At 39.0% G+C, this 27991-nt stretch overlaps 1 protein-coding gene across 1 annotated transcript; it reads right to left on the reverse strand.

Moving 5' to 3' along the window:
- Window positions 1-56: 56 nt before the first annotated feature.
- On the reverse strand, window positions 57-27988 carry LOC140154581 (uncharacterized). Its single transcript, XM_072177149.1, has 17 exons — window positions 27985-27988; window positions 24907-25067; window positions 22740-22916; window positions 21604-21821; window positions 20665-20747; window positions 19998-20191; window positions 19231-19449; window positions 18327-18437; window positions 16310-16468; window positions 15306-15459; window positions 11059-11290; window positions 9964-10136; window positions 9061-9272; window positions 7135-7274; window positions 4990-5173; window positions 2379-2540; window positions 57-1131 (listed from the first exon to the last, which is right to left on the reverse strand). The coding sequence occupies exons 1-17, from the start codon at window positions 27986-27988 to the stop codon at window positions 892-894; spliced, it is 2823 nt and encodes a 940-aa protein (XP_072033250.1). The 3' UTR covers window positions 57-891.
- Window positions 27989-27991: the final 3 nt, after the last annotated feature.

The raw sequence follows: 27991 nt of genomic DNA on the forward strand, positions 1-27991 counted from the left end.
CCATGGTGCCGTGTACGCGCAGGTGCGTGACTCGCCACTTGACGCGTTTGCTCTCATGACCTGACCCATAAGGTTATTGACCTCAACAGCCTAGCAACTGACCATTTTTTTTGTTATTTCCATAGTGATTGAATAGTTTTGCAAAAATGAACGTCAGATGGTTTAATGGCAATATGTACCCGATCAATGTACGAATAAATCAGAGCTGAAAGTCAAATCATCTCGGAGCCTGCTTCTGGACAAGATTTAGCGACTTCCTTTTATTTATATAGATTTTGTAAAATTATAGTATTTTCTGAAGTACGATATTGACATTTTACAGTGGTTGCTTCAAAATGATTTCAAATAAATATAGAGTGCAGTACTTGCAACCTGCAACTTGTAAGTTCATGTTTTAAAGCAGCTGTACCGCACTTTGATTCTTTTTTATTTGAAAATCCAGCAAGTCCCAAATTTTATGAAGAAAAATATTTCAAAATAAAATAGAATTATTGTTTCTTAAACGTGATCAATATCCTAGCAATGTCGCACCCCTCCACGACCATAGCGACGGCCGTGCCCAATGAATACAGGTTGGAATTTTCAAATATTTGACACTTACGTTAGAGGGGAGGGGGAGGGGGTTAGCCTTCTAACGAAAGGACTTTCGTTTATAGGGCTTCATCAAACTTTTGGGTTGTTCCCTTATTTACTTGCTTTTAATAGGCCCATCCAATCAAATTAACAATTTGTTGGCTAGCCAATAGGCAGAAACATCAATATTGTTTGTTTCCTTCATGGCTTTAGTACTCAAAATTGGTGAATTTTAAGAATTTAGAAAATGTAAAGAGAAAATGGAATTTGACCTTTTAGAAGAAACAGAAAACTTGCCACTCTACTTTGCATCGACTTTTATTTCTTTGTTGGAATAGGCTCATGTAATTTATACTCTCCTATTGGTCTGAACTCAATATCTTCATAACCAAATGCTTTTGGGCCGATCACTTTCAGCGCTGTATCTGTTTTGAGTAACGGTGAACAGGCTAGGACTAGCACGGCTACGCGTAGACCAAAACGTACCTCCTCCGTAGTTATTGGTTCTCCCGAGTCCACATCGGTGATGACGATTAGATCTGGGACTGTAGCCACAACCTGGAATAATATGCAGCACAATTATGATACTTGGTGCAATTTCAATAAAGAATAGATTAGGGGCGCCCAATTGACCAACGATTCTGCGCCCTTCTAAGCGATGAAAGTCAAAATTTTCGCGCATTTCAGCATAATATCAATTGAAAGAACATTTTATGACCGATATTCAACTTCTAGTAACCAAAATTAATTAGTGTATGCTTTATTTGTCCCAAAATTTCAAGAATGGGGGGGATTATGTATCCTTAGCCTCTACCCATGACACTGCCCGCGTCTAAGATATTCTCTGGTGGGGGGGTAGGGGTGCCAATTTTGTTTCTTGCCCCAGGCGCTACCAACTCTAGTTACGCCACTGGCAGTGTGACTCTATTGCGCTCTTACAAGTAGTGGCTAGCACACATGCAGGCCATATTATTTTACTTCCTGTATCAAACATTGAAAATATTAAATACGGTGGTATAAGGTAAAAATTAAGTAAAAAAGCAATTTCTATTAAATTGATATTTTTTTTCAGTTGAGAATAAATGTTCTCAAAACTGAGAATAAATTTTCAATTGAGAATAAATTTTGCCACTAGTTTTAGAACATGCAAATGCATATGTTGGTGAGTTTCTGACAAAATCAAAGAAGCAGAAAGTGCATTTTCTGGATTTCACCAAAATGCAATAATTGTTTTCCCCATAGAAACTTTAGTGATATGCGCTATCTCTAAATTATTTCTAATTTTCTTTAAACTTTACAGCTAGGTATTATTTGTTCCCCAAATTTTAAGGCAATTTCAAAATCTTTTGGCTACAATGAGGTAAAATTGGGCTATTTTCCGAATATATTTAGAACATTTTGAAAAAAGGACCCATCCATATACCAACATTGGCCTAGAAAAATGGGTCATTGGTATACCAAAAGGCCAAAAATGCTAGTCATATTTGCAGCACATCCCCGTATGGTTATTTGTACCAAGTACCGCCACCCACCCCGACTTTGAGGGAGTAACGGCAGTTCAGCATTTGCGCTTTCGAAAATAATGACTATTCACTAACGTAGTGCACGTTAATATGACTGTTGCTAGGTCAACTGGCTCACGCTTTCTTTATTACGAACCACTGATCAAAATGATCACATCACAAAGCCTATATGGCACATCATAATTCAGAATAGGTGTATGAACCTAGGCTTGAACCAGCAACCAATTGATACTATAACGTGCACTACATCAGCAAATACCCTTAGTGCCTCCTAGCACATACCTGTCCTTGAAGTTTAGCATCTGTGTGCTTCGTGACTTTAGCAATGAGATTCTCATTCTGGAAGTCCACACTCAACTGTGGTCCAGCACACGCTCCCATACCATCAACCTTCAGGATTCCCTTGTCAAACCCTCCAGTCCGTTGCCTAGCAACATCCGCTATCTGGGAAAGGTAGGAAAATACATGTGATGTTATTATGTGTTCAATTATTTTTAGGCACATAACGTCAGCCTGCTACGCTTATTGCCTAAGTCATTTTTTTTATTTTGAGAATAAAGTACAAAATACATCCATATCAAAACCATGCACTTGTCGGCTGCTACATGTGTCTCATTTTACATAATAGCTAGGAATAAATACCAGACTCATCTCAAGTGGAGGTCACCTCAAATCATACCTAAGTCACTTGATTTAGGAATACAGAGAACATATTCCTAAACCATGTGACATGGGGATGATTTGAAGTGATGTCCACTTGAGATGAGTCTGTATTTATTCCTAGCTATTATGTGAAATGAACATGTAACAGCTAACAAGTAACAATAACAAGTGCATGGTTTTGATATGGATGTACACATATTTATTCACCAAACTTTGCACAAGAACAAAATTAATGATAATGATACAAATGAAAGGGAATAATCCGAAATAATTAGGGTGATTACGTAACTGGTGCATGTTTGAACCACACTTTGTTCTTTGTTCTCAAATTGACAAAAAATGACTTACGCAATTAGCGTAGCAGGCTGACGATAACTGAGAGGGTATCTTACGCTTCCCATGATGCATTTCTTCCATTTCATTTTTTGTAGTGATTTGCTATCTAGTGCGATAGTGACAAAAAGTACCTTGATGAACAGAGCTCATCCAAATCTTGCAAAATATGTTTAGTTTTGTCTATCGACCCATGTTTTGCCAGTCTATTCTCAACATGAAAACAATACCTGTGTAATAGGAGTGTCATTTGCTGTAAATGAGGTGATACATCCTGGGGATACATCATGTAGCAAAGGATTCTGGGAAGGTAAGATATCTTCTCTGGGCATATAAATATGAAGTTCAAAATTCTTCTAAACAAATGCAATATTTGAACGAATTCTAATCTTTTTGTACGCAGAGCAGCCCATGCACATGAACGTTTATGTGTGCTGTCTGCTCTGGGTTAATGATTCTAATTTGTTCATCCTATCAACCCAGAGAACTAAGTATAATAATTTTCACATCCAATATCCCATACCTCGATTAATGACAGTTTTGTGCTAACACTTCGTACTTTCTCAAATTGATGGACCAATCCCTGCACCTCGACAGTTGCTACCTGAAGGTGCCGACATTGGTGGCGCTGTTTGTTTTAGGACTTGATTATACATGTGCAGAAAAAAGTAGTTCCCTTTAAAACAAACAGTGCCACCAATGTCAGCTCCGTCAGGTATTAGCCATCGAGATGCAGGTATTGGTCATTCAATTTGAGAAAGTGAGAAGTGTTAGCACTATACTGTCATTGATCGCGGTATGTAACATCAAATATTGGATTTGCTTAGAAGAATTTTGAACTTTATATTTCATTGACAATCCTGATGAACTTATTTGCATATCTTAGGCACAGTCAGTCACAAAAGAAAAATGTTCTACATGCTAGGACCTACTCATATGCAAAGAGAGGACTAGTGTGTCGTGCCGTTCATCCATTCCAAAATGAAAGTTCAGTCCCACCAGTGAAAGTTCATGTGGTCCCAGGCTGCTATAGAGGTTGTGCATATTGATGTATCATACCGTAAATATGGTGGACTACTCAAATGCATTCAACAAAAGCATGACTGCAATCTACCACGACAGTTCGTCTCACCCACATAATAAATGCACTACGATCAAATAGGTTGATGACAACATTTGATTTCCTTTCCGCTTGACCCCACCTGGGGTGTTGGAGAGTATCCAAGCAGAAGCAGAAGATTGAATGGACTGCACTGCGCCAAGCAGAAGCAGAAGATTGAATGGACTGCACTGCGCCAAGCAAGCAGAAGATTGAATGGACTGCACTGCGCCAAGCAGAAGCAGAAGATTGAATGGACTGCACTGCGCCAAGCAGAAGCAGAAGATTGAATGGACTGCACTGCGCCAAGCAGAAGCAGAAGAGTGAATGGACTGCACTGCGCCAAGCAGAAGATTGAATGGACTGCACTGCACCAAGCAGAAGCAGAAGATTGAATGGACTGCACTGCGCCAAGCAGAAGCAGAAGATTGAAAAGGACTGCACTGCGCCAAGCAGAAAAGCAGAAGATTGAATGGACTGCACTGCGCCAAGCAGAAGCAGAAGATTGAATGGACTGCACTGCGCCAAGCAGAAGCAGAAGATTGAAAGGACTGCACTGCGCCATGATTATGGTGAAGGACACCGGTTCAAATCCTTTGTTTGGAGCCAATCGATAAAAGCATGCTATACAAATTGTACTTATTCATACTTCTATTGGATTTCTGGGTAGACCATACATTGTATATCACTCCCGTGGTGCAAAATCACTAAAATCATTCCCACCACCGATATGACAATATCAAAAACAACAGAACTCACGATGAAGCTAAATAATGCACCTGTAACATGTCTAGTTACCTTTCCTTTGATGAGCAATTTTCCTGTTTCATGTTTCAAAATAGTGTCATTTGGATCCGTGTTTGAAAGCTTTGCCTTTAAAACGGCTTTACCAAGACGCCAAGCTCTGCTGACTGAATACAACACTGCATGCTCTTTAAGATGTTCTCTACTTAGTGGGCATAGTGAAATTGCTGCTGAACAACTGACAAAATATAAACAAATCATTAACAAAAATGAGAACTACCTGCCGATTGGCCAAAAAGAAGTTTTCATTATCAATTGGACCAATCAGCAACATTGTTAGAATAATTTCACCACACAAAAAATTGGGGTGAATTATTTGCAAAGCTCCATTCTGATTGGTGATTAAAGTAAAGATATCATGTAACTGACCAATCAGAGGCAATGTTAGATCGGCAGGTAGTGCTCAGGGGGTTAATCGAGGAGTATAATGCAAGTAAGCCCAATCTGCAATATATAGCTGCCCTATTGGGCTATTCCATCTGAAATCCACACTACCCCTGTGGAAGATTTAGCTAAAGTGTTCCACAGAGGGAGTAGAAGTTTCCTAGAGGGCAGCATATAAATTTTTTAATGGTTTTTATCGTCGACCGTACTGAGATGCACTCTTAGCTAATCCTGTATGCCACCCCTTTTGACTACTTATTATGCTGTTATCATCTGATCTCCATTAAAAAATTGACATGCTACCCTCTATTATGTAAAGCATTGATCCCCTTTTCTCTAATTCAAAAATAATGTATGCATAATGTGAATTTACCAAAACGCCAAATTCGGCGACCATCTGCCGAATTCATAACAATATGACAACTGGCAACTATATTGCAGATGGGAACTTCTTGTATTAATCCTTAATTGGGCTATTCCATTTAAAATCCACACTACCCCTGTGGATGATTTAGCTAAAGTCTTTCACAAAGGGAGTATGACTTTCAATTAGAATAGACAAATTGGGTAACTTCCATTTGAAATACTCACTCCCGTTGTGGAAGATATAGCTAAGGGAGTATGGCCCGGGGAGTATGGGTATCAAAATGATTAACCCTGACCAATTACATTTGAAAAACATACTCCCCCTGTGGAAGATATTTCCGAAATCTTCTGCAGAGGTAGTGTGGATTTTAAATGGAACAGCCCATTGTTATGTTAGTCAAACTTCACCTTTCCTTTTAGAAGTAATTTTCCAGCTTCATGCTTCACAATAGCCTCTACGGGGTCTATTTTTGACCGCTGCCCCTTCATGACTGCTCTTCCAAGATGCCATGCTCGGCTAATGGAGTATAATATAGTGTGATGTAAAACCTGCACTCGTTCTAGGGGGTTGAAGCTGAATGCTGCTGAGCAACTGACAAAATTAAGGAAATAATTAGCAATTCCTTTTATTTTTTTAATTTTACCACAATATGCACAAGGGTACCCAAATAGAAATGGTAATCTTAAGGCTCTGAATACACCGGGATGAACTGAGAACAGCCAGGGGCTTAATAACGTCACCTCCAGAAGACAGAGTACCCTCATGGTTCAATTGATCAATTCTACATGGCAGACCATGAGGAGAGCAGAAGTCTGAATTTATATTGCTATCTAATTGCCACCACCATCACCACCACCATCACTATCACCACCACCACTGCCATCACTATCACTACCACCACCACAAATACTACCAGCACCACCACAACCACCAGCATCACCACACCACCACAACTGCCACAACTACGGGACAACTACAACCACCACCACAACCACCACCATCGCTATCACTACCAGCACCACCACTACCACTTTCCCCACTTCCATCATCACCACCACCACCACTACCACTTTCACTACTATCACCATCACCACCACCACTACCACCATAACTACCACTACCACCACCACTATCACCACCACCACTACCACCATCACCACCACCACTATCACCACCACCACCACTATCACCACCACCACTATCACCACCACCACTACCACTACCACCACTACTACCACCACTTTCACCATCACCACCACTACCACTATCACCACCACCACTATCACCACTACCACCACTACTACCACCACCACTATCACCACCACTACCACCACAATCCACCACCCTCACCGCCACCAACGAACCATCATCATCTGTTTGATACTTACCCCATTTTGACAGTATTAATCCTGAAGTAGTTTTCCAAATCTTTTGGTGTATCCGTCTGCATTGCAACACATCTAGACTCTTTATCATCAGCTAGGGTGCTTGGATACAGAGGGTCTCCATATATGGATGGTACAAACATCTAAAAGAGGAAGATTAGAGGTTATCCTATAGTTAATAAGAATACTGTAATCTCATTGGTCAAACACCACTACCTGTGCACTCCTCATTAATATACAGGCAGGTAATATTTCCAGTCATGTTACTTTTGTTGTCCTACACACGCGCGGCTGCGTAACATGACTCGCACGATATCCTAAGACTCCCACACATACTTCACGCATGGCTGCACTTTTAAAAAGCAAGAAAGAAATTGGCCTACTTTTCAGTAAGGTTATCAAACTAAATTCCTTCAACAAAGTTTTAAAAAAGTCGGAAGATACTAGAATTCCTGTGACTAAAGAATCAAATCTGGCTTTGTGTAATGTTTTCCCAGAGTGGCCAGGGCATATAAAGTTGAAGAAAAAAGTGCATCTGGCTGGATTCAAAACAGCAACCTCCCATTGCATCATGGTCAAAAACTGGCTTGCCGCTACAACATGAGGTTCCGTGGCATTCAGGTCACTAATCTCCACGGGCATCAGTGTCACTATCTTACTAGTTTCCTTCTTGGTCTCAGACTGAACAAGATTCGAACCAGGAACCTTTGTTACTCCCATTCAATCACAGTCAACAACTGGCTTTCAACTTCTTCCTGCTACAACAAGAGGTTCCATGGCATTGAGGCCACCAATCTCCACGGGCATCAGTGCCACTATCTTACTAGTTTCCTTCTTGGTCTCAGCCTGAACAGGAATCGAACCAGGAACCTTTGTTACTTACCTGTAGTTCAGGAAAAGCTCTTCCCATACCATCACAGTCAACAACTAGACTTGCTCAAGCCCTTTCGGACCTGATGTCTCTGTGATATTATATCTTACTATTTTTTCAGCTTTGGCCCTGCAATGGTCACTCTATGACTAAGCCCCGGTTCTTAAACATGTCAAGTCCTCCCTCCCCTTAAACATGCTAAAAGAACTAGCATAATATATAGGTCTATACCAAAGTACAAAGTATTCTAACCACTGACATACAACAGAACTCTCACTTCCCTGACTCATGCTGTAGGCCTATACCCTAGTCCTGTGTCAAAATAATCTTTACTAATTAATCTAATCCCTTGAAGATTAATTGGTGTGATATTTTAAAAGTCCTCTCCTATTTGCTGTTTAATAGTGACATGCCTTCAGGGAGTTCTTGCTGTTGTCCGAAAGGACTTGTAAGAAAGCTAATTGATTACATAATGATCCAGCTCATTTTACATCATTGCAGTCACTGTCTTACCTCACACCTTGGGTAATTCCATATCTATGTGTGTAATAATGTACTAATTGTGGTATTATGAAACTTTTAATCGTGAAAAGGTTGAAATAAATAAATGCACAGGGTGTTTCAGTGTTTTCAAGATTTGAATATACTGTGATTAGATAACATTATCGTTAAATAGAGTCTACAACAAAGGTAACAATGTGTATAATAGTGTAATGATGTGTATTCTATACCCACAGATATAATATAGTTTGTGCAAACTAGAAAGAAACAGGATTGACACTTGATATCTCTAAACATGACATGTGGTATTATATATAGTAGAAGTCAAATGAAGATAAATACCAATAGCTATATAGTCTCAGCTACCACTATCCTAAAATGCACTACGGCTTGAATCAAGGCTATCAACAACTGGCTTTCCACTTCTTGCCGCTACGACAAGAGGTTCCATGGCATTCAAGCCACCAATCTCAGCCGACATCAGCGCCACTATCTTGGGAGTTTCCTTCTTGGTCTCAGCCTGAACAGGATTCTAACCAGGAACCTTTGTTACTTACCTGTAGTTCAGGAAAAGCTCTTCCCATTCCATCGCAATCAACAACTGGCTTTCCACTTCTTGCCGCTACAACGAGAGGTTCCATGGCATTCAAGCCACCAATCTCAGCCGACATCAGCGCCACTATCTTGGGAGTCTCTTTTGTGGTCTCAGACTGAACAGGAAAGTCGTCGATAAAATAACCACCGTCTCCCTTTGTGATATCAACTCCACCTGCAAGATAGCATAAAGAAGGAGCAAACATGATCATGAAATTAAGTTCAGTAATTGCTTCTTCTTCTTTTTCTTACCGGGATGATCCCTTGTTCTTTCAAATAGCCTGTGATGTTCTTTAACGTGCACACTGCATTAATGTCAGAAATAGATGTACACAGGACCGACAGCTTAAAGTGCCCTCCGAAGCACTAAGCAAGTAGAGTGAAGTGTCTTGCTCAAGGATACAAAGAGCAGCCGAGCTCAGACGGACCTCGGATTCGAACCTGTGACCATTGGATTCACAGTCCAACGCCTTATCCGCTCGGCCACGCTCCCCCTTGTACATCATCATCAGTCGGCTGCGGAGGTACCTACATGGTACCTATAAATTTGGAGACAGCTCCAAGTCAAAAGCAAAAGTACACAAGGACAGGAGATTATTACCAGCACAATACAAGTAAAGTAGGTAATGGGGCTACGCATCGTGCACACGAACAAATTTGTTTATTAGTGGGAGCTAGTAGTCTAATGAACAGGGTGTCAATCTAGAGATCGGAAGGTTGTGGGTTCGAATCCCACGCTGCCGGATTCCCTTACTTTTTTCCAAGTTGGGTTGTGTGCCAGTCGCTATTTGTTTTTATTTGTTATCTTCTTTAATTGTAACACTTTGTGTTGGTAAACTGTTCTTTCTTTCTTATTAATAACTTACCTATCTTGCCCTCATAAGATCCTTTCTTGTAGCCGGCAGCAAAGAGCTCCTGCATACACTCCATTGCGCATGTTGTTTCTCGCCCACTCGGGATTTTTTCAACCAATACACCAGGTGCACCCATAAAGCCAATGGTAGCTACCAGGCCTGTCAACTCTGGGGTGCTATTCAGTCTATATAATATAATAAAGACATACATTTTAAGATGAACTGATTTCAAAAAAGGAACAGAAATTACCTGACCTGCATAACTTCCTGCTTTTCAATGCCACTGAATCACAATGACTGTGCTATATTCCATTTAAAAGCTACACTACCCCTTTGGAAGATTTAGCTACAGTCTTTCACAGAGGGAGTATGAGATTCAATTAGAATATACAAATTAGGTTACTTCCATTTGAAATACTCACTCCAGTTGTGGAAGATATAGCTAAGCCATAATACAGAGGGAGTGTGGGTATCAAAATGATTAACATATTATTTTCAAAATTTGGATCTTTTTTGACGAAAAAATGTGCAATATAATACAAATTTGATGGCAAATTATTAAAATTTGATATTTTTTATATTTAACTGTCCTCAGAGTAAACTTTATAAATCTAATTATATGTACTTAAAGTGTATGTAGCTGGGATGAAAAGCTGACCATCAATTCAAAATATTGACCTTTCATATTGAAGATATACATTTTTTCCAAAAAGACCTATATTTTATTGGTGTTTTTGCGAAAAAAAATCTATATCTTCAATACAAAAGATTAAGATTTTCATATGACTGACAGTTTTTCACCCCAGCTACATACACATGAAGTACATATCATTAGATTTATACAATTTACTTTGAGGACTGTTAAATTTCAAAAATATCGATTTTTAATCATTTGCCATAAAATATGTATTATATCGCGAATTTCCAAAAATCAAAATTATTTGATATTATTCCTCCTATTCAAAATGCAATTCGATATGTCTGATGTGCTCTGAGGTCCCACAAAAAATATGTGTAAATGTCACTATCCGAGCCATTAAAATAAAACAAACACACACAGAATCAGAAAAGAAACCAGAAATTTGGAACAAACAAAAAAGCCCATACCTTTCAGGTGCAATGACCTTGATCTTCTTCCCATCCTTAAGCTGTTGTAGAGCCATGAGTTTACCATAATATGGATTTCCTCCTCCTCCGCATCCAAGGAGACCAGCACCCACACTGATGCATTCAACATCCCACATGGAGAGAGACCACTCACCGGTGTTAGGGTCTACGTCTGGCTCTGTTTCCTGTAGCGTGAAAGGCTGGTGAGACACTTCTTTAAGTTCCTTTGAACCTACAGGTTAAAGAAATGAATAAAAAATGACTACAGATTGGAATCCAAAAACCACAAAAAAAACAAGACATTATAGATCCTATTGGATAAATCAACCAGAATGGTATACAATTGAAATGGCAGCAGTGTTGGTGGAACAGTTCTTGAGTATTTCTGACTGACAATTGAATCACCTGAATGTATTGTTCTCTGAAATCAATGCAGGGCCAGATTTAACTTTTGGGGTGGGGGGGGGGGGCCTGGGCCAGGCCAAAATTCAGAGGCCCTAAAACTCACCGTGAGGATCAGGCATGTGCACATTCAAGTAGCCATGTTTTGGTTTCCAAATAGGGGGCCTACTCGTGTATTATCATGATTAGTCGCAGAGAAACAAGCGTAGTTGAATGTTCCACGATGTACACAAATTAAATATTTTTTCTATAGTGACACCAGACCTCATAATAACTTTCGCTACCACATTGCACTATACTTCTAAATTTGATGTACAATATTGTTAGAAAATGGTAGTATAAAGCAGGCGCGTATCCAGGAATTCGTAGACCGGGGGGCGCAAAATCGATCTTTTTAAAATATCATATGGCCGCGAATCGGCCATCCCGGAGCGCTTGCGCAACGCAGGGGGGGTGTCTGAGGGGGGATGTGCCCCCCTCAGAAGTGAGAAACTTTTACAAAATGAAGACCTAATTGAAGCCATTTGGTGGACCATTTTTGTCATTATTGTGTAAAATTTGAGTTTGAAAATTTGCGAAAAGACGGCCCAATTGAAGCCATTTGTGGACATGTTTGGACTTTTATTGTATGAATTATTGCTTTATAATTTATGTACCCATGAAGTTGCGCATGCAGGGGGTGTCTGAGGGGGATGTGCCCCCTCAGAAGTGAGAAAATGTTGCAAAATGAAGACCTAATTGAAGCCATTCGGTGGACTATTTTTGCACTATTAGGCCTATTGTGTAAAAAAAACCGGGGTAAAAAGTTTGAGAAAGAAACTTTTGGAAAATAAATACCCAATTGATGCCATTTGGTGGACCATTTTGTCACTATTATTGTGTAAAAGTTAAGTTTGAAAAAGCCTAAATTTTGCGAAAAGACGGCCCAATTGAAGCCATTTGTGGACAAGTTTTGACTTTTACAAATTGTATATGAATTATTGGTTTATAATTATGTACCCATGAAGTTGCGCATGCAGTAGGTGTCTGAGGGGATGTGCCCCCTGACAGGTGAGAAAATTTTGCAAAATGAAGACCTAATTGAAGCAATTCGGTGGACTATTTTTGCACTATTATTGTGTAAAATTTAAATTTGAAAAGGCCGAAAATTTGCCAAATGACGGCCCAATTGAAGCCATTCGTGGACAAGTTGTGACCTTTATTGTATAAATTACCCGGTATTGCTTTACATGTAAACATAAAGTTGCGCACGCAGGGGGGGAGGGCGTCAGAAGAGAGAAACTTTTGCAAAATGAAGACCTAATTGATGCCATTTGGTGGACCATTTTGGCAATATTATTGTGTAAAATTTTTAGTTTGATAAAGCCGAAAATATCAAATTTGCGAAATGACAGGCCAATTGAAGCCACTTTTTTTATGTTATTGTATTTGGTTTAAACATCAAGTGCTGGGTATTAAATACAGAAGCGAAAACGGGCAGTTGTTTATATACGCAGGGGTGTCTTGAAGGGATGTTCCCCCTGAGAAGTTTTGAAATTTGGAAAATGAAGGTCCAATTGAAACCATTTGGTCCATCATTTTTACACTTTTATCAAAAACAAAAAGGGCCCGAACTCAAATTGTAAAATTTTAAATGTTACATTTTAGGCCTAAGACTTGAGATTCGCAATTAAAGCATGCATGGATCGATGTTGAATTGAAGTCAGCGTGGAGTCCGCCTTAGGCCTACTGACTTTGGTGACAAAAATGTGACGGGGCCCTATCGGCGGGCCCGCCGTAATTTTCACATGCTTTTGGGCAGAGGACCCGCCTTCAAGCAATGCCTGAAATAATCACAGACCTATATAAGCCTATATAGCCTTCGGGCGAAACGGACCGTAGTGAACATGGAATAAATTTGTTTCTTTTAAAGGAATATTTTGTGATCCTAGCATCCTCTTTTTCTGACATTTTTCAGTACATATCTACGAAAAAAGCCTATTCCCAAAGTTTCAGTTGATTCTGATTTTGCGTTTGCGAGTTATGCATGATTATGTATATTACACGGCTCCATAGACAATGCGTTGTAATTTCGTTCTGGTGCACCAGAACGAAATTCAAATTTGACGATATCTTTGCAAAACGAATTAATCTGCAAGAAATATTTTGTACATAAACATTATGTAGCCAGAGGTTTCCAGTGATATAAAAATCTCAACTTTTTTTAGAAAAGTGGGGGATGAGGCTGTGGATCACGAAATGCCCCTTTAATGTTATGTAGGCCTACACGCTCTCCTTCACAGGATCGAGCACTGTTTTTAATGAAAGAAGAAACACAACTTTATGTATACTACGCCAATAAAGTATCCTTACACTTGGAAAAATAATCACAATTTCAAAACTGAACAATATTGGGGTAAATTTGTTTTTTAATAGATGCACTATCTAATCCTGCACATTATGACACCACATTGAATCCAATGTGACCTCAAGAAGTAAAGTTACAAGCAATTGAATAGACGAGGGTCCAGTTTTAAAAGTGACAAACTGGCCTATACAAAGGCTTAAAAAGATTCCAACAAGGGCACCAAGAGACAACACAGTTTCTTCAATGAAGCGTTATTTAAAGCAGTTTTTATTTCATTTTTTACTTCTCTGTACTTTTCATAACTTACATTTTACTTGTCAGCTCTTTTGTTTCAGTTTTCTTTTGTTCCTTTGGTTTCAAATTAAAGCCAATCGCATAAATTAGCCATTCACCACTCTCAAACCAGATGTCTAGTCTGCGGCGTTTTGAATAGGCCAGCTTGTCACTTTTAAAACTGGACTTTCGTCTAATCAATTGCTTGTAACTTTACTTCTTGAGGTCACATTCAATGTGGTGTCATAATGTGCAGAATTAGAGAGTGCATCTATTAAAAAAACAAATTTACCCCAATATTGTTCAGTTTGGAAATTGTGATTATTTTTCCAACTGTAAGGATACTTTATTGGCGCAGTATATAAGCCGGGGTATAAGCCTATATTATATATAGATTGACCCGATTGCGGTTTAGGCATGGGCCTACTTATACGTGCAATTTTTCTCCTTTCCGCTTTTTTTGGGAGGAGGGGCGGGGCTTAGCCCCGCCGCCCCCTGAATCCAGCGCCTGAACGGTATCATTAGTTACAACTAGTAACTGCTCAAAAATGCTCAAAATATTATACTTGCCCGCCCCCCCCCGGCCCAACAATTTATGCCATAGGCATAGGCCTACAAGTGTGCTCTTAAATTGCCAGCGTGCTCGGAAAGTAAGACCCCCTATCACAAAATATAGGCTAGTATAGGGCTATCTATAGTCGCATAAGGCCCAAATTGACTTCTATTTTGAAGCCTGCAAAATCAAAATAATGTCCCGTTCCCCTAGTTCGATCTCTCCTCTTTCTCTCTCTCTCTCTCTCCCCTCCCTCCTTCCCCCTCTCTCTCCTTTTTTTTTTTTTTTTGGTACCCGGGGGGCGCACACCCGTTCAAAAAGGGCTAAATACGCTACTGTAAAGTGCAATAGAATGATAATATTTAAAAAAATTGTTTTGCAATTTTGCACCCCACTTTGAAAATTGTATCACAATAGGCAAATTTTGGAATGCAAATTGCTATGTTATTCGCTGGCGTAGTGCATGTTAAAATATGACCGTTGCAAGGTCAACTGGCTCACGCTTTCTCTGTTATGAACCACTGATCAAAATGATCACAACACAAAGGCTAAGGCATATCATAATCCGGAATAGGTGAATGAGTCGAGGTTTGAATCAGTAGCCAATGGATACTAACATGCAGTCATGCACCATGTCAGCAAATACCACTTCATTTGAGGTCTGTGACATACCAATTTCCTCAAAAGCCACTTGACTTTCCTCTGGAGTTACAGCTGCTCCCTGTGTTTCTTTCAAGGCAGCTTTGAGATTACCAACAGCTTTGACTTTGATTCTTGTAGCATTACCAGGGAGATATGCTAAGGCAACCTCACTCACTTCTGTGATCTGTTAATGAAAATTGAATATCATGATGACTTTCATTTAACAAGGACACAGTGGGTGTAATATTGCAACAATACAAACCCTAATTTTAGATATTCCAGAAACAGGTTTTTTTCTTTCAACATTTTTGACATCGTTTTTTTACAGTTTCTACACACTTCTAAACTAATTTAAAAACATGAATGAAGTGGTATACAGTAGAGAAATATCCCAATTCACAACTATTTGAGCAATTTATTAAGCTAATTTAAGGCATACATTCATATTTTGGCTATGACCTTTCAAAAAAAAATATTCAAAAAAAATACTCAATTCTGAAAAAGTTGTGGAGGACAAGCAAACTATCTTTTTATTTTCTGGCCTAACTTGTATCAGCTTCCACGATAACTAGTTCACTCTGATATTAATAATACCATGTTCCAGATATCACTGAACAGAGACAAGTTAGAGTCCATGACCTAATTTTGGGGTTAAGTGTCCGAAAGGTCGCTTACCCCTAACTTGCGTTGCCCATCTATCTGCTGATGAAAGTCAAAGTGTCAACTGGAAATTCCAGATATGCAAAATTTTGTGTTGTGATCAAAGGTACAAACCACTAAAGAAGTTTTACAGTATGGAAAGCTATTTTCTTTAACCCCCTGGACACTACTGGCCATCTAACAGCATTTCTGATTGGTTGATAACTTGAACTGCTCATTTCAATTGCCAATCATGACTAGGCTTTAAACTAGTTATGGTCAAACTTGCATTTGCAGATGATCTTATTAATGACCTCCTTTGATTGGTTAAAAATTGCAAACAATATTCATTTTGGCCAATCGGCAGGTAGTTCTCATGGGGTAAGGCCACATACCTCAACAGTGCCTGGCTCAGCACCATGGTCAATGGCATTCTGCTTAGCTTGTTCTTTGACATCAGCTAATGCCTCATCACGGCTAATGTTAGCTAATGCTACTACTGTATCCTGCATTCCTCCTACTTGGCTTAGTGCTGCTCCTACTGCATTGGCTACCTATATATCCAGAGTTCAAATATTAAAAATATATAAAATTTTATTATAAATTTTGGTTATTTGTATTAATTTCAGTGGAAAAAAATGTCCAGTGTATAAAATTAGCCAATAATATTTCCAAGGGCCACTTGAGCCCTTAGATTTGAAATCTACCCAGGGCCACTTGAGCCCTTAGATTTGAAATCTACCAAGGGCCACTTGGGCCCTTAGATTTGAAATCTACCAAGGGCCACTTGAACCCTTAGATTTGAAATCTACCAGTCTACATCATTTGTTGTGGGCCTAACTTTCAAGATCTGAATGCTACACTGGTCCACACTTAAAGCCATATTGTAACAATGATTTGCTGAGGATCTTGCCCTCAATATTATTCTAAATTCTGTTTTTTACACGATTGTAATGTACATGTACTTTATTTAACTAGCATACCCTGCAAAAATCAAGGCTATGGGTGCAGCTGTTTTGTCAAAATCCGAGATTTAGAATAAAGCGAGGAACCGCTGTTTAGTTATTACAATGATAAATTTAGTCAAACCCATATGCTGTATTCATAACACAGTATGCTTTACTTCAATTGTTCAGCTCAAAGTTTAAAGGGGACATATCTGACGGTAAAAGCTAATATTTTATGGAAAAGAAATACTATTTTTTTATGGAAATGTTACAATATGGCTTTAATAAGACTGGGGCCAAGACTTCAGATTCATATAAATCAGTAGTCACATAGATATACATGCCATATTACTCTCAGGATTGATGTTGAAGTCAGCATATAGAGTATATCTTACTGACTTTGGTTAACAATATTTCAATATGATAGGCAAATTGAAATTACCCTGGGTGGGCGCTTATTGGGGCATGGGCGCTTATTGGAATGAATACGGCACCTTATTATGACCAGGGGGCACAATTTATTTCAAACCCTAGAATAATCTATGTGCATCTACATGTAATCAGTGGTGTAGCCAAGGGATGGCAAGGAGACTTCTAGGGGAAGGGAATTTGACAAAAATGGGCATAAAAGGCCTACAAATCTAAAATGTCACGGCGACAGCTTCCCACAAGAGGGCAAAAGGGGACAAGATGGCAACACACCTTTGTTTCAGATGGACATTTTTACTGTGAAAGGACCATATGTTTCATTATAATCAATACATTTAAAACAATACATATGTGACATGATCTGCTCCATGGGGGCAAAGGAGGCATTTTTGAAAATTGAGTTACAATAATTATTACCTTACACAAACATTAGGCTACCATATACTGAAAACACCAAAGGTCCAGCATACTTGGTTCTAAAGTTCTGACGTTTTGTGAGGTCTATTTTCTTGTGTATTTTCTTGTTTTTTACTCCATATTTTTGCCTTTATCTCCATTTCCAATTTGCCGCCTTTGGCCTCCATGGACCAGATCATGTCACATATACCTCCCAAATGAAAAGTATTAGTAATCACTCAAAAAGCATTTTGTGTGAATTTTACATCCGAACTATATTCTATTCAATTTTATGGGCCTCTTTATTTTACATCTAAAGTCTATGGGGGTGATGAGAATGAGAAATAGACGTTAATATTGAAAAAACCCTCATTTTGGGCCATGTTAGACATTAAAAATTCCCATAAAAATATAGAATTGGTGTAAAATTCACACATAATTAAATGCATTTCATTTGGGGCTTTAGCAAAAACAAATAATGTCCTATACCTCAATGGATGGGCCCGGATCATTGATATATCAAAAGGCTGAAAATGGTACCCATGTTTGCAGCACCTCCCTGCATGGTCATTTGAATTGAGTACCCCCCCCCCCTTGGGTCTACACCACAGGATCTGATTAGATGTCAGATTTAAGTTACCTGGAAATGGGGTGGTTTGATAACTTGAGATGCTCCTTTTAACTTCCTCTTTTCATCTACCAGGATACTTCCTCCTCCAACAAGGATCACGGTTACATCCTCCTCACTTAGCTGCATTCAAAGATTATACATTGTCATTGGGCAGGAAAAACCTCCTATGTGCGTGGCCCCTGAACATGTTTAAAACAGAACTGCCAGCAGCTTACATCGGAGGTTTTACTTTAAACATGTTCAGGGGCCAATGACACAGGAGGTTTTTCCTGCCCATCAACGACATAATTTTGAAAAGGGAAAATATCAAATTATACATCAAAATCAAACAATTGTTGCGTTAAAATACAACATTAACTACAGTAGAAATTTCAATTGAATGAACACAGCCTGATATAGCTTGATGATTTTTGTGTATACTGTGCGATGTACACCAAAAATAAAAACAAAATGTTGAACTGCTCCCTCCAAACAAATGTACACACAATAATGTATACAAATATCAGAAGTGGATTTTTAAAGTAATACTAAAATCACTAATATTCCTGTTGTGTTTGAAAAAATACAGTCAAGTTGAGGACTAATACTTTTTCCTAAAAAAAGCAATGAAAAGTTTTTGGTCAAGGTTATGCCAATCAGACAATTTTGATTGTGCATGCCTATGTGCCAGAGAATATATTTTACCCTTCCCAGAATCCTTTGCAACATGATGCATCACATGACACTGTTATTTGTACAGATTCACACTTGCATTGCTTTCATGTTAAGATGGGTCGTTAGTCAAGAAAAAACACTATTTTGCAAGATCTGGATGTCCTCCGTTCATTGAGGTACTTTTTGTCACTATCGGCCCATCTTGCACTAGACAGCAAATCAGTACAGAAAATTAGAATGGGAGATGTGCCTCCTTTACCTTCACTAAGTCAATCAAATCCTCCACCATCCTCTGTATTTCAGTCTTTGCAGCGGTCAACAGTTTTTCTGGCAGATCTTTGACACTGTCCTGGTTCCCTATGGCTGCGAGATTGGTTGCCACTGCGATGCAACTGCTGGTCAAGATCTCACCACCAAAGCATTTGGCTTGAGTTTGGAGTTGATAAGCCACACTCTCGGGTCCAACAGTGACCGCAAACTGTGGTTGATGATATAAAGACAGGCAAGACTTATAAGGGGCTATCATTTTCTTCGGAAGGGGGGGTCCCAAATATACTGGAGGGGTCATAAATTTTTGGAAAGAAAAATAGGGGGGTCGTAAAATTTTTGATGACCAAAATATAAGGAGTCACAAGATGACCACAGATAGTGTTTATTTTATTCAAAAAGACTGATTTCAATACAATTTTAGCCTGTTTAGGGGGTAAGGATCGGTGGTGGGGGTGATAAAAGTTTTGTTGCTGAGAAATAGGGGTGTCGCAATTTTATAAATTTTTGTAAATTTGGGATCCCCCCCTAAAACCCGGACACAGCAATGGTGAAATTAATTGTTTTCCTACCAGGACACAAGTTTTTTGGAAAACAGTGAATCTTGGCTCACCTGAATTTAACTGGAACCAGGACTCAATTTAGGCTTTTTTGTGATTTTAACAATTGATTTTCCTTTCTCAATCAAAATTATCCACCTTTTCCTGTTTTTTTTTTTTATAATTTAGCCAAATATTCAACTGGATAGACTACACCTACCCCTTCTTTAGTCTCCTTGTACTTGACCTTTGACCCTCCACCAAGGCCAATGCTGACGACATCTGGCATTCGGAAGTTGGTGGTGACCCCTCCTACTTTGACTCTTGCAGATGCTTCCTTGGGGAATCCAGCCATCAGACATCCTGCATCCGATGATGTACCTCCTATGTCAATCACTATAGCATCTTTCACACCTAAATAAGAGCCAAATAAGAATGTTGAGGTTCTCAGCTTGCACGTTTCTTGATGCAAAGGCGTGTAGTTATAGAAATTCACATGTGATTTTTTTTAAATATTTGAAAGAATATAATTTTTGGAAAAAAATGGTAATTTTTGCTTTTTTAAATAAAAATTTGACAAACAATATGCAAATTTGCTCATTATCATAATAAGGAATTGCAAATTATACCCAAAACAAGTTTGATAGGAAATAATTTGAAAAACATTATTTGAAAAGTGGCCGGAATTTCTAACCATGGCCTACTATCCTGAATACCTAAATAACAATATGCAAATTAGACCCCAAAGTAGCTAGAGTTACAAAAGCGACCATAGTTTTTTGTGTTTTTCGGTAGTGGAGGGTAAACAAACAATATTTTTTTATTGGCCTAATAATTGGGAAATTACTTTGGGCTAAGATAGTGTGAATAAACATTCAGAGATATACCTGAGAGATGAGCTGCTCCTCTCATACTATTGGTAGGGCCTGAAGAAAATGTATGAACTGGAAAACGCAAGGTCTGATTTGCACTGTTAAGGTACAAAAAAATTTAGCTGTTAGTGCAAGAAGACCATATCTGCAATAGATGCTCTATAGACATTTGACAATAAATTTCTGCCCCAAGATTTCTATATTCTATATTGAACACATGCATCCAGTGGCGTAGCGTCATAAGGGCAGGGGGATGTGCCCCCCCCCACCAATCGATTGCAAGAATGAGAAAATCCCACAGGAAAATTGCCCCAATCTGAGTGCCCCCAATCATGGTCGGTGCCCCCCCCCCCCAATGTGATGACCCATGGCGCTACGCCACTGCATGCATCTACAATGTATGACACCTGACAGGTATTGCAGTCCCGTCTGAGATTTTCTGACTCGGGAATACAATCAACAGAATGATAAAGTATCACTTGTAAAGCCTGGGGGATGTACTCAGCATAGTGATGTACATGTATACTCAGCCTCAGTCCTTTTGTCCTCCCATTTTTCAGATTGACTGCTCAGTGCCAGAAGTTACCCTGTTAACATTTAGCAATTTACACTCCCGGTTTACACTGAGCAGTCGAGATGTGAGCAAGACCCCCTTATTTAACTTTGTGTCAATCTTAAGACCCCCTTTTGAGTATTACCCTCTCTTTGAGTGGTCATCACAGTAAACAAAGACCGATTTTTTTGCTTAGGTCAAAATTACAATTCAAACTAATTCAAAGGACAAGTCTATAATTCCAAAGAGCAGATTTTTTTACCAATTAGCAAAATCAGGCAGAGCACCCTGCTCCTGAAGGAATGTTGGAGTAGCCCTTCCCCGGTTTTGAAACTTGTCGTACTCGTATGCAGTCGATACCCATGTGTAGAGAGAGAAATGTAATATATGCTATTGCTTACCTCACCACAGTCCCGTCATTCTGTGTTAGATACAATGGGCACTGTAAGTTGAGTTCTTGTAACGCGTTGGTAAAGGCAGTAATGGTTCTTGCGCACAGTGGTTTCAGACACTCATTCAAGATACTCGCATTCTCTCTCTCTAGTAAGCCCATTTGTCCAACCTGATGCGACATGGTAAGACTGATGCCTTCGTAGTTTTCTCGGAATATACTCGCAACCTATACAGTGAAGAAATGGAGAGCGTGGCTTATTGGTTAGGGTACTTGCCTTGAGTGCATGAGGTCCTGGGTTCAATTCCCGGATGTGGAGATTTGCTGGGATATTGACTTGGGGAAAAAATTTGTGAAATTAATTGGCAACCTCTAGATTAAATTCAGACTTCCGCTCTCCCCATGGTTATTATTTAGAATTGGGTAAATGAATCATGAAAGTACTCTGTCCTTCGGAGGGGATTAAGCTGTCAGTCCCATGTAGAGAGAGCCATACCCGTACATGTATCTTGCATCCAGCTTCGAATAGAGTAGGGTGTTAACCCCTGACTGTTCCCAACCCGTCCCAGTGTTCAAATGGACCCCAATGGAAATAAGCTCCAATAGAGGATTTATTAGCTTTTACTGGGTTGTCCAGAGTTATCAAAACCTGACCAAATCAAATCAAATCAAAATGATCATTACAGTTTGAAATCAAGCTGAATTTATACTCCATCACTGAGCGAGGAGTGATTTGTTTCTAGCTAATGAGGTAGCAGGCTTTTTGTTGCGTTGGGAAAAGTGAGCTACCTCATAGGTTAGAAACCAATCGCTCATCGCTTTATAATGGAGTATAAATTCAGCTTTATTCTACAAAGCTAGTTGCTTACATCTAGGTGAAACCACAGTAAAAATGTTGTGTTTAATTTGCCGAGTATATAATTCTAAAGTTAATTAAATCAATTAGAGAGAGAAGAATGCAGAACAGTGTAATGAACAGAGATGAGGGAACATACAAATTAAGCATTCTTTATAAAATTGCACATCGTTGTGACATTGTTACTGTTTAGAGTCATTTGAGCTGCAAACCTGATACAATGCCTGGGATCCCCAGTGGGCCAACAACAGAACCTTGTGGCAGACCAACTCCCCAGGGCTATAACCTACCAGTTCTTCCTGCTCCCCATTGACAGGAGAAAACACACCACTTATCACCACATTCCGGATCTGCTTCTTCTTGATGTCCTCTATGCATCGTAGCACTTCTTCTTTATCCACTTCTGTGATGACTTGCCCATCAAATTGATAACCGCCATTGATGAGATGAACTGAAGCACAAATTGCCTACAGACAAGGTTAAAATAAGATTAAACAGTGATAGCATAACCAGTGGAGGCACCAGGGGGCATGGGGATATTTCTACCAACCTTAACCCCAAGCCAATGAATCATTAAATATTTTTAAGCAAATGTTTAAAATTACCCTCCCCCATCGTCCTCACCTGACACCACTGCAGTGACATCGTCATAAATGCTGAAAGAAGGAGGAGCAGTGGACAACAGCTATCTCCCATATATTAAAATGGTTTATTGACCATATGTGCATTGAGATAGCACCACACACTATAATCTTCCTATTTCATTTCTGGTCTTCCTATCATAATACATATAAAACATATCGAGGGTTGAGAGCCAGAAAGCCTCAACTCACAATCACCTGCTCCCACAAAATGAGCATAAAGTCACTGGGGCACTAGAGAAGATACGGCCCATTAATTAGGACAACATTCAATAAAAAACAAAAGACATTATGGAGGAAATATTGATTTTTGAAGACCAAAGCAAGGAGCCAACTTTATGCTGATTTTGTGAGAGCTAGTCATAGCACAGATTCTGTGTTGAGAATCTGTGGTCATAGTGAGTTACGGCTTTCTGGTTCTGAATCCTTGATATGTATGACAGGGATGACAGTCCAACGACTCATTCTTAAAGACATCAAATGTAAATATATTTTGCTATTCCACTTAAATTTCAGACTCCACCTGTGGAAGATTTAGGAAATAACTTCCAAAGGGGAATATGAATTTCAAATGGAATCAGTACATTAGCCAACTCTATTTGAAACCCACCCTCCCTCTGCGGAAGATTCATATATTCTCATATGTTGTATGGAATATGGAACTGCCTAATGTGTTCATTCCATTCAAAATTCATACTCCCCCTGTGGAAGATATTTTCAAAATATTCCACAGGGGAGTGTGATTTTAAATGGAATAGCTTATTTTGGCCTTTGAGGTACTGTAAAAGTAGAAATTTTCATAATTTTTTGTGTTTTGTCAATTTTGAAAAAATTTCACTTCTTTTTAAGTTTGTGTTTCTATGCTTCCATACATTGAACTATACCTATTAAAGCAATATTATAACATTTTCAAACAAAATAGATTAGCATTTCTTTGCCATAAAATGTTAGCTTTTACTGTCAGATATATCCCCTTTTATTTTTGAGCGAACAACTACGGCAAAGCAAAGAAAATTGGAATTTACTACCAGCGCACATGTAAGCTAATACGTACCACTCCTTCGGTCATGTTGTGGTACGACCCTTTGTTGTGTATATCACCGTCCCGCACGCGCCGTGTATGCGTACTGTGTGTTATGAACATCGTGTATGCGTTCGAATTAATAATTCCATCGTAATAATAAAGCGCTGAATCAGCCTTTAATTCAAAATCACGGATTTTGACAAAACTACAGCACTTAGAGTCTTGATTTTTGCAGGGTATATTGGTTTAATAAAGTACAATTTAATCGTGTAAAAAAGGAATTTTAAAAATTCAGTGAGGGCGTCTTCCTCAGCAAATGTTATAATATGGCTTTAAGGAATATAATTATATATGCATTGTTATTTTGAAACCTGAAAAGCACGAAAATAAATGTGGCACAAAAATTTCCACTTTCACAGTCTCATTTACAGTACATTATTTTGGTACTTATTGTGACAATCCAATACAATGGCCTTCTCAAAGCATTGGGCTATTCCACTTGAAATTCACACTCCCCCTGTGGAAGATTTTGGAAATATCTTCCACAGGGGGAGTATGTTTATCAAATGTAACTGGTCACAGTGGTCAGAGTTAATCATTTTGAAACCCATACTCCCCCTGTATGATTTTACCTATATCTTCCACAACTGGAGTGAGTATTTCAAATAGAAGTTAACCCAATCAATTGTCTATTCTATTCAAAACTCATACTCCCTCTGTGGAAGACTTTAGCTAAATCTTCCACAGGGGTAGTGTGGATTTTAAATGGAATAGCCCAGTTCAGACCCTTGCCTGTTTTAAATCTTCAGGAAAATCCACAAATGGTTTGAGTGATTTTGTAGCTGTGCCACACAGCCTAACCACAGCGACCGGTGTTAGATGACGACGTTGAATGACAGCATTCACAAAGTGGGTTGTACCAATGTTCACTCGGCATATGGTTCCAGTCTTACCTTGATCAGAATAGAAACGAGAAGATGGTCATAGAAACGATAAGATGGTCATTGAAAAAGTTGATGGTCAAAAGAATTTGGTCAACTTTCCAATGTATAGATATTATTGCCCCCCCCCCACCTCTCTGCCAGCCGAAAAATATTTCCCCCCTCACAGGGTTCATCATAATTATTACACAGCCCCTAATGACTTATCCCTTCATAGTGATTGTTGTAAATAAATTACCTTCATGGTTGAGTTTACCCAAGAGATCTTTAAGGGCTTTTTGACAACGGATGTAACATCTTCAGTCGTAGGAACTTTGGCATAATCTACAATTGTGTTCCCATCAAGACAAATAGCATCTGTGTTGGTTCCACCCACATCAACTCCAATCACATATGATGCCATTCTATATGTAGTTATTACTCATTGGCAACAGTATCATAAACCTGCAAATGGAGGAAGAAACATAAGGTAATATGGTAAATAAATATAGGTGTTCCGCAGGGATCCATCCTTGGCCCCATGATGAAAGGTCATGAATTCAAAAACATTTGACTGGTGCCTTAATACTTGCATACTACTATGAAGAAATTTGCCATGCTGCACTGTCATTTGATAGTGGTCAAAGCTAGTATAGTTTACCACCAGATTGGGTCTGGATTATTTAGGCCGAAGTAAAAACCAAATCATATTTAGTGTCTACAGAAAGGGCACATTCAATTATTGGGCTGTGAATGTGGTCCAAGAAGCTGTTCCATGTCAGTGCATTTTGCTGTTGTGTCAGTTGGACAACCGTTTGGTTACTGACCAGTGCTTAGAGTAGAGTATTGAAGTAATCCTGTGTGCAATTTTTGTTCATTTTTATGGACAAGATTTTAAGATATGACCTTGTGAAAAATTTATATGTTTATTTTTGAGGCCAGTTTAAAAGATGTAGAATGTTAGGGAACATTCACAAACACTTGTAAAGGAAGGCCTGATGCAAAAAATGGTGGCCCTGAAAATTTTTATCCCACAGAAGGGAGAGGCCTTTTTAAAAAGACACCATAATTTTTCTCATAGAACATGAGTTTAAACTATTTTCTATGAGGTTGACATACATTTTTCACAGCCAAAAGAGGGGGGCCCTGAAAATAATTTAAGATCCGGAAGGGGTCCCTAAAAAAACATGTGAATTTTTCTTTTTGCATCAGGCCCCCTCTTTTAGTGTTTGTGAACGGTCCCTTACAGGCCTTGTCTTTTGAGGAGTGCGAGTGCGATCGCACCTCTCTGCACTCCTTAAATCACACTCCTATAAAAACACCAAAACCTTTAATACTGGAATCATCCTGGTTGATTGAAAAAAAAAGTGTATTTCATTGACATTTACACTCAATAACACACTTAAAACATCGCCGGGAACGGGCAATGCAATTCAAAGCACCATCAGTTAGCACACATTTACAGCACTCCTAAAATGTCTTGAGGAGTGTGATTTGTACACTCCTGCATATTTTAAAAGATGTGGCCTGCCGTTAATTTAAACATACATAAACATGTACCTACCTGCAAATAGTCAACCTAAAGATATGGTCATCAGCCAAATACTTTGCCAGGCTTGCAACAAATGGGGCAAACTGAACCTTGAACTAATAGCTTTCTTGTGAAAACAAATTATTCTTTATTACCTACCCACCATACCAGTCACACCTCAATACATCCCAATTCTAAAGAATTCTAAAGCAAGCCTATCTTTAATAATAGTATACAGATCGTTAATTTTGACCTTAACATAAATATTATTTTGTGTATTCTGTAATTGCCTGTGTATGGTTCAATCAAGCATGTTTTTTGGATAATTGAGTGTCCAGAAAATTCCAATGAATATAAAGCTGCCTAAGGCCATCTTAAAGGTTAGCAACTATTTGAAACTTGCGATTTGGTACTAGTTTATAGCATCTTGCGAATGGTAGTGAGCTTAGGCAAAAATTGCATTGATCATTTTATAACGAGAGTGTAGAAGAATTCATATATCACAGATATACTTTTGTAGATCCTGTGGTTCTTGAGTTATGTTGTAAAGAAGGCTACAAATTAAGCAAGTTTCCAAAATAGATGATTTGTAGAATGAACTTTTGCAAAACATCAAGTGTTATTTCTCATCTATTAATAATTTAATAGTTTGTCTAAAAGCCGTTCCCAAGTTGAAAACCTAATGTAGAATACAGGTGATCAGTGGCAGCGGCAGGAATTTTTTCAAGGGGGGGACATTGAGGGGTAAAGTGAATTTCAGGGGGCAAAATCAACAAATTTTATGCAAATTGCAGTAAAAAGTAGAAATTTTCGCAATTTTGGGTTTTTACTGGGGGGAAACAGGGGGAGGGCCAAGAGTTTGACTGGGGGCATTTGTCCCCCATGCCCTCCGTGGCGCCGCCACTGCAAGTGATTGAACAATTTCATCAGGATCGGTAGAGTAAACTAGTAACCAAAGTTTGTAGTATCTGATCCAAGTAAATGGACTTACTGTGTACATTGCAGCAACTACTGTTACCTTTGTCAACAGAGATGAGTGGCAGTACCAGATTTCTCCCATTTTTGATGAGTTCCTGCAACAGGGATCCAAAAAATCCCCAGAAGGAAAACCAACTGGCAACCCAAAAAATCACACTGGAAATCTCTCTATAGCGTTGGTTGTCAGTAGGCCTCATCAGTCACTCCTCATCAAGTGTTGACAAAGGCAACAGTGGTTGCTGAAACGTACGCAGTAAGTGCATTTACTTGGATCAGATACTATGTACTATGAATTTTGGTTACTGGAACACAGGTGTTTTGTAAAGATTATTTTTACTTTAATTGTTTCTTATCTGTGGGATGAGCTTTTTGCAAAAGGGGTTGGGGGTATTTGAATTACATTTTGACAGGGGTGTGCCACTGGCACTCTGCAACCCCTACCCATGTT

This window comes from Amphiura filiformis, chromosome 6 (assembly GCF_039555335.1).
Source record: "Amphiura filiformis chromosome 6, Afil_fr2py, whole genome shotgun sequence".
NCBI lineage: Eukaryota > Metazoa > Echinodermata > Ophiuroidea > Amphilepidida > Amphiuridae > Amphiura > Amphiura filiformis.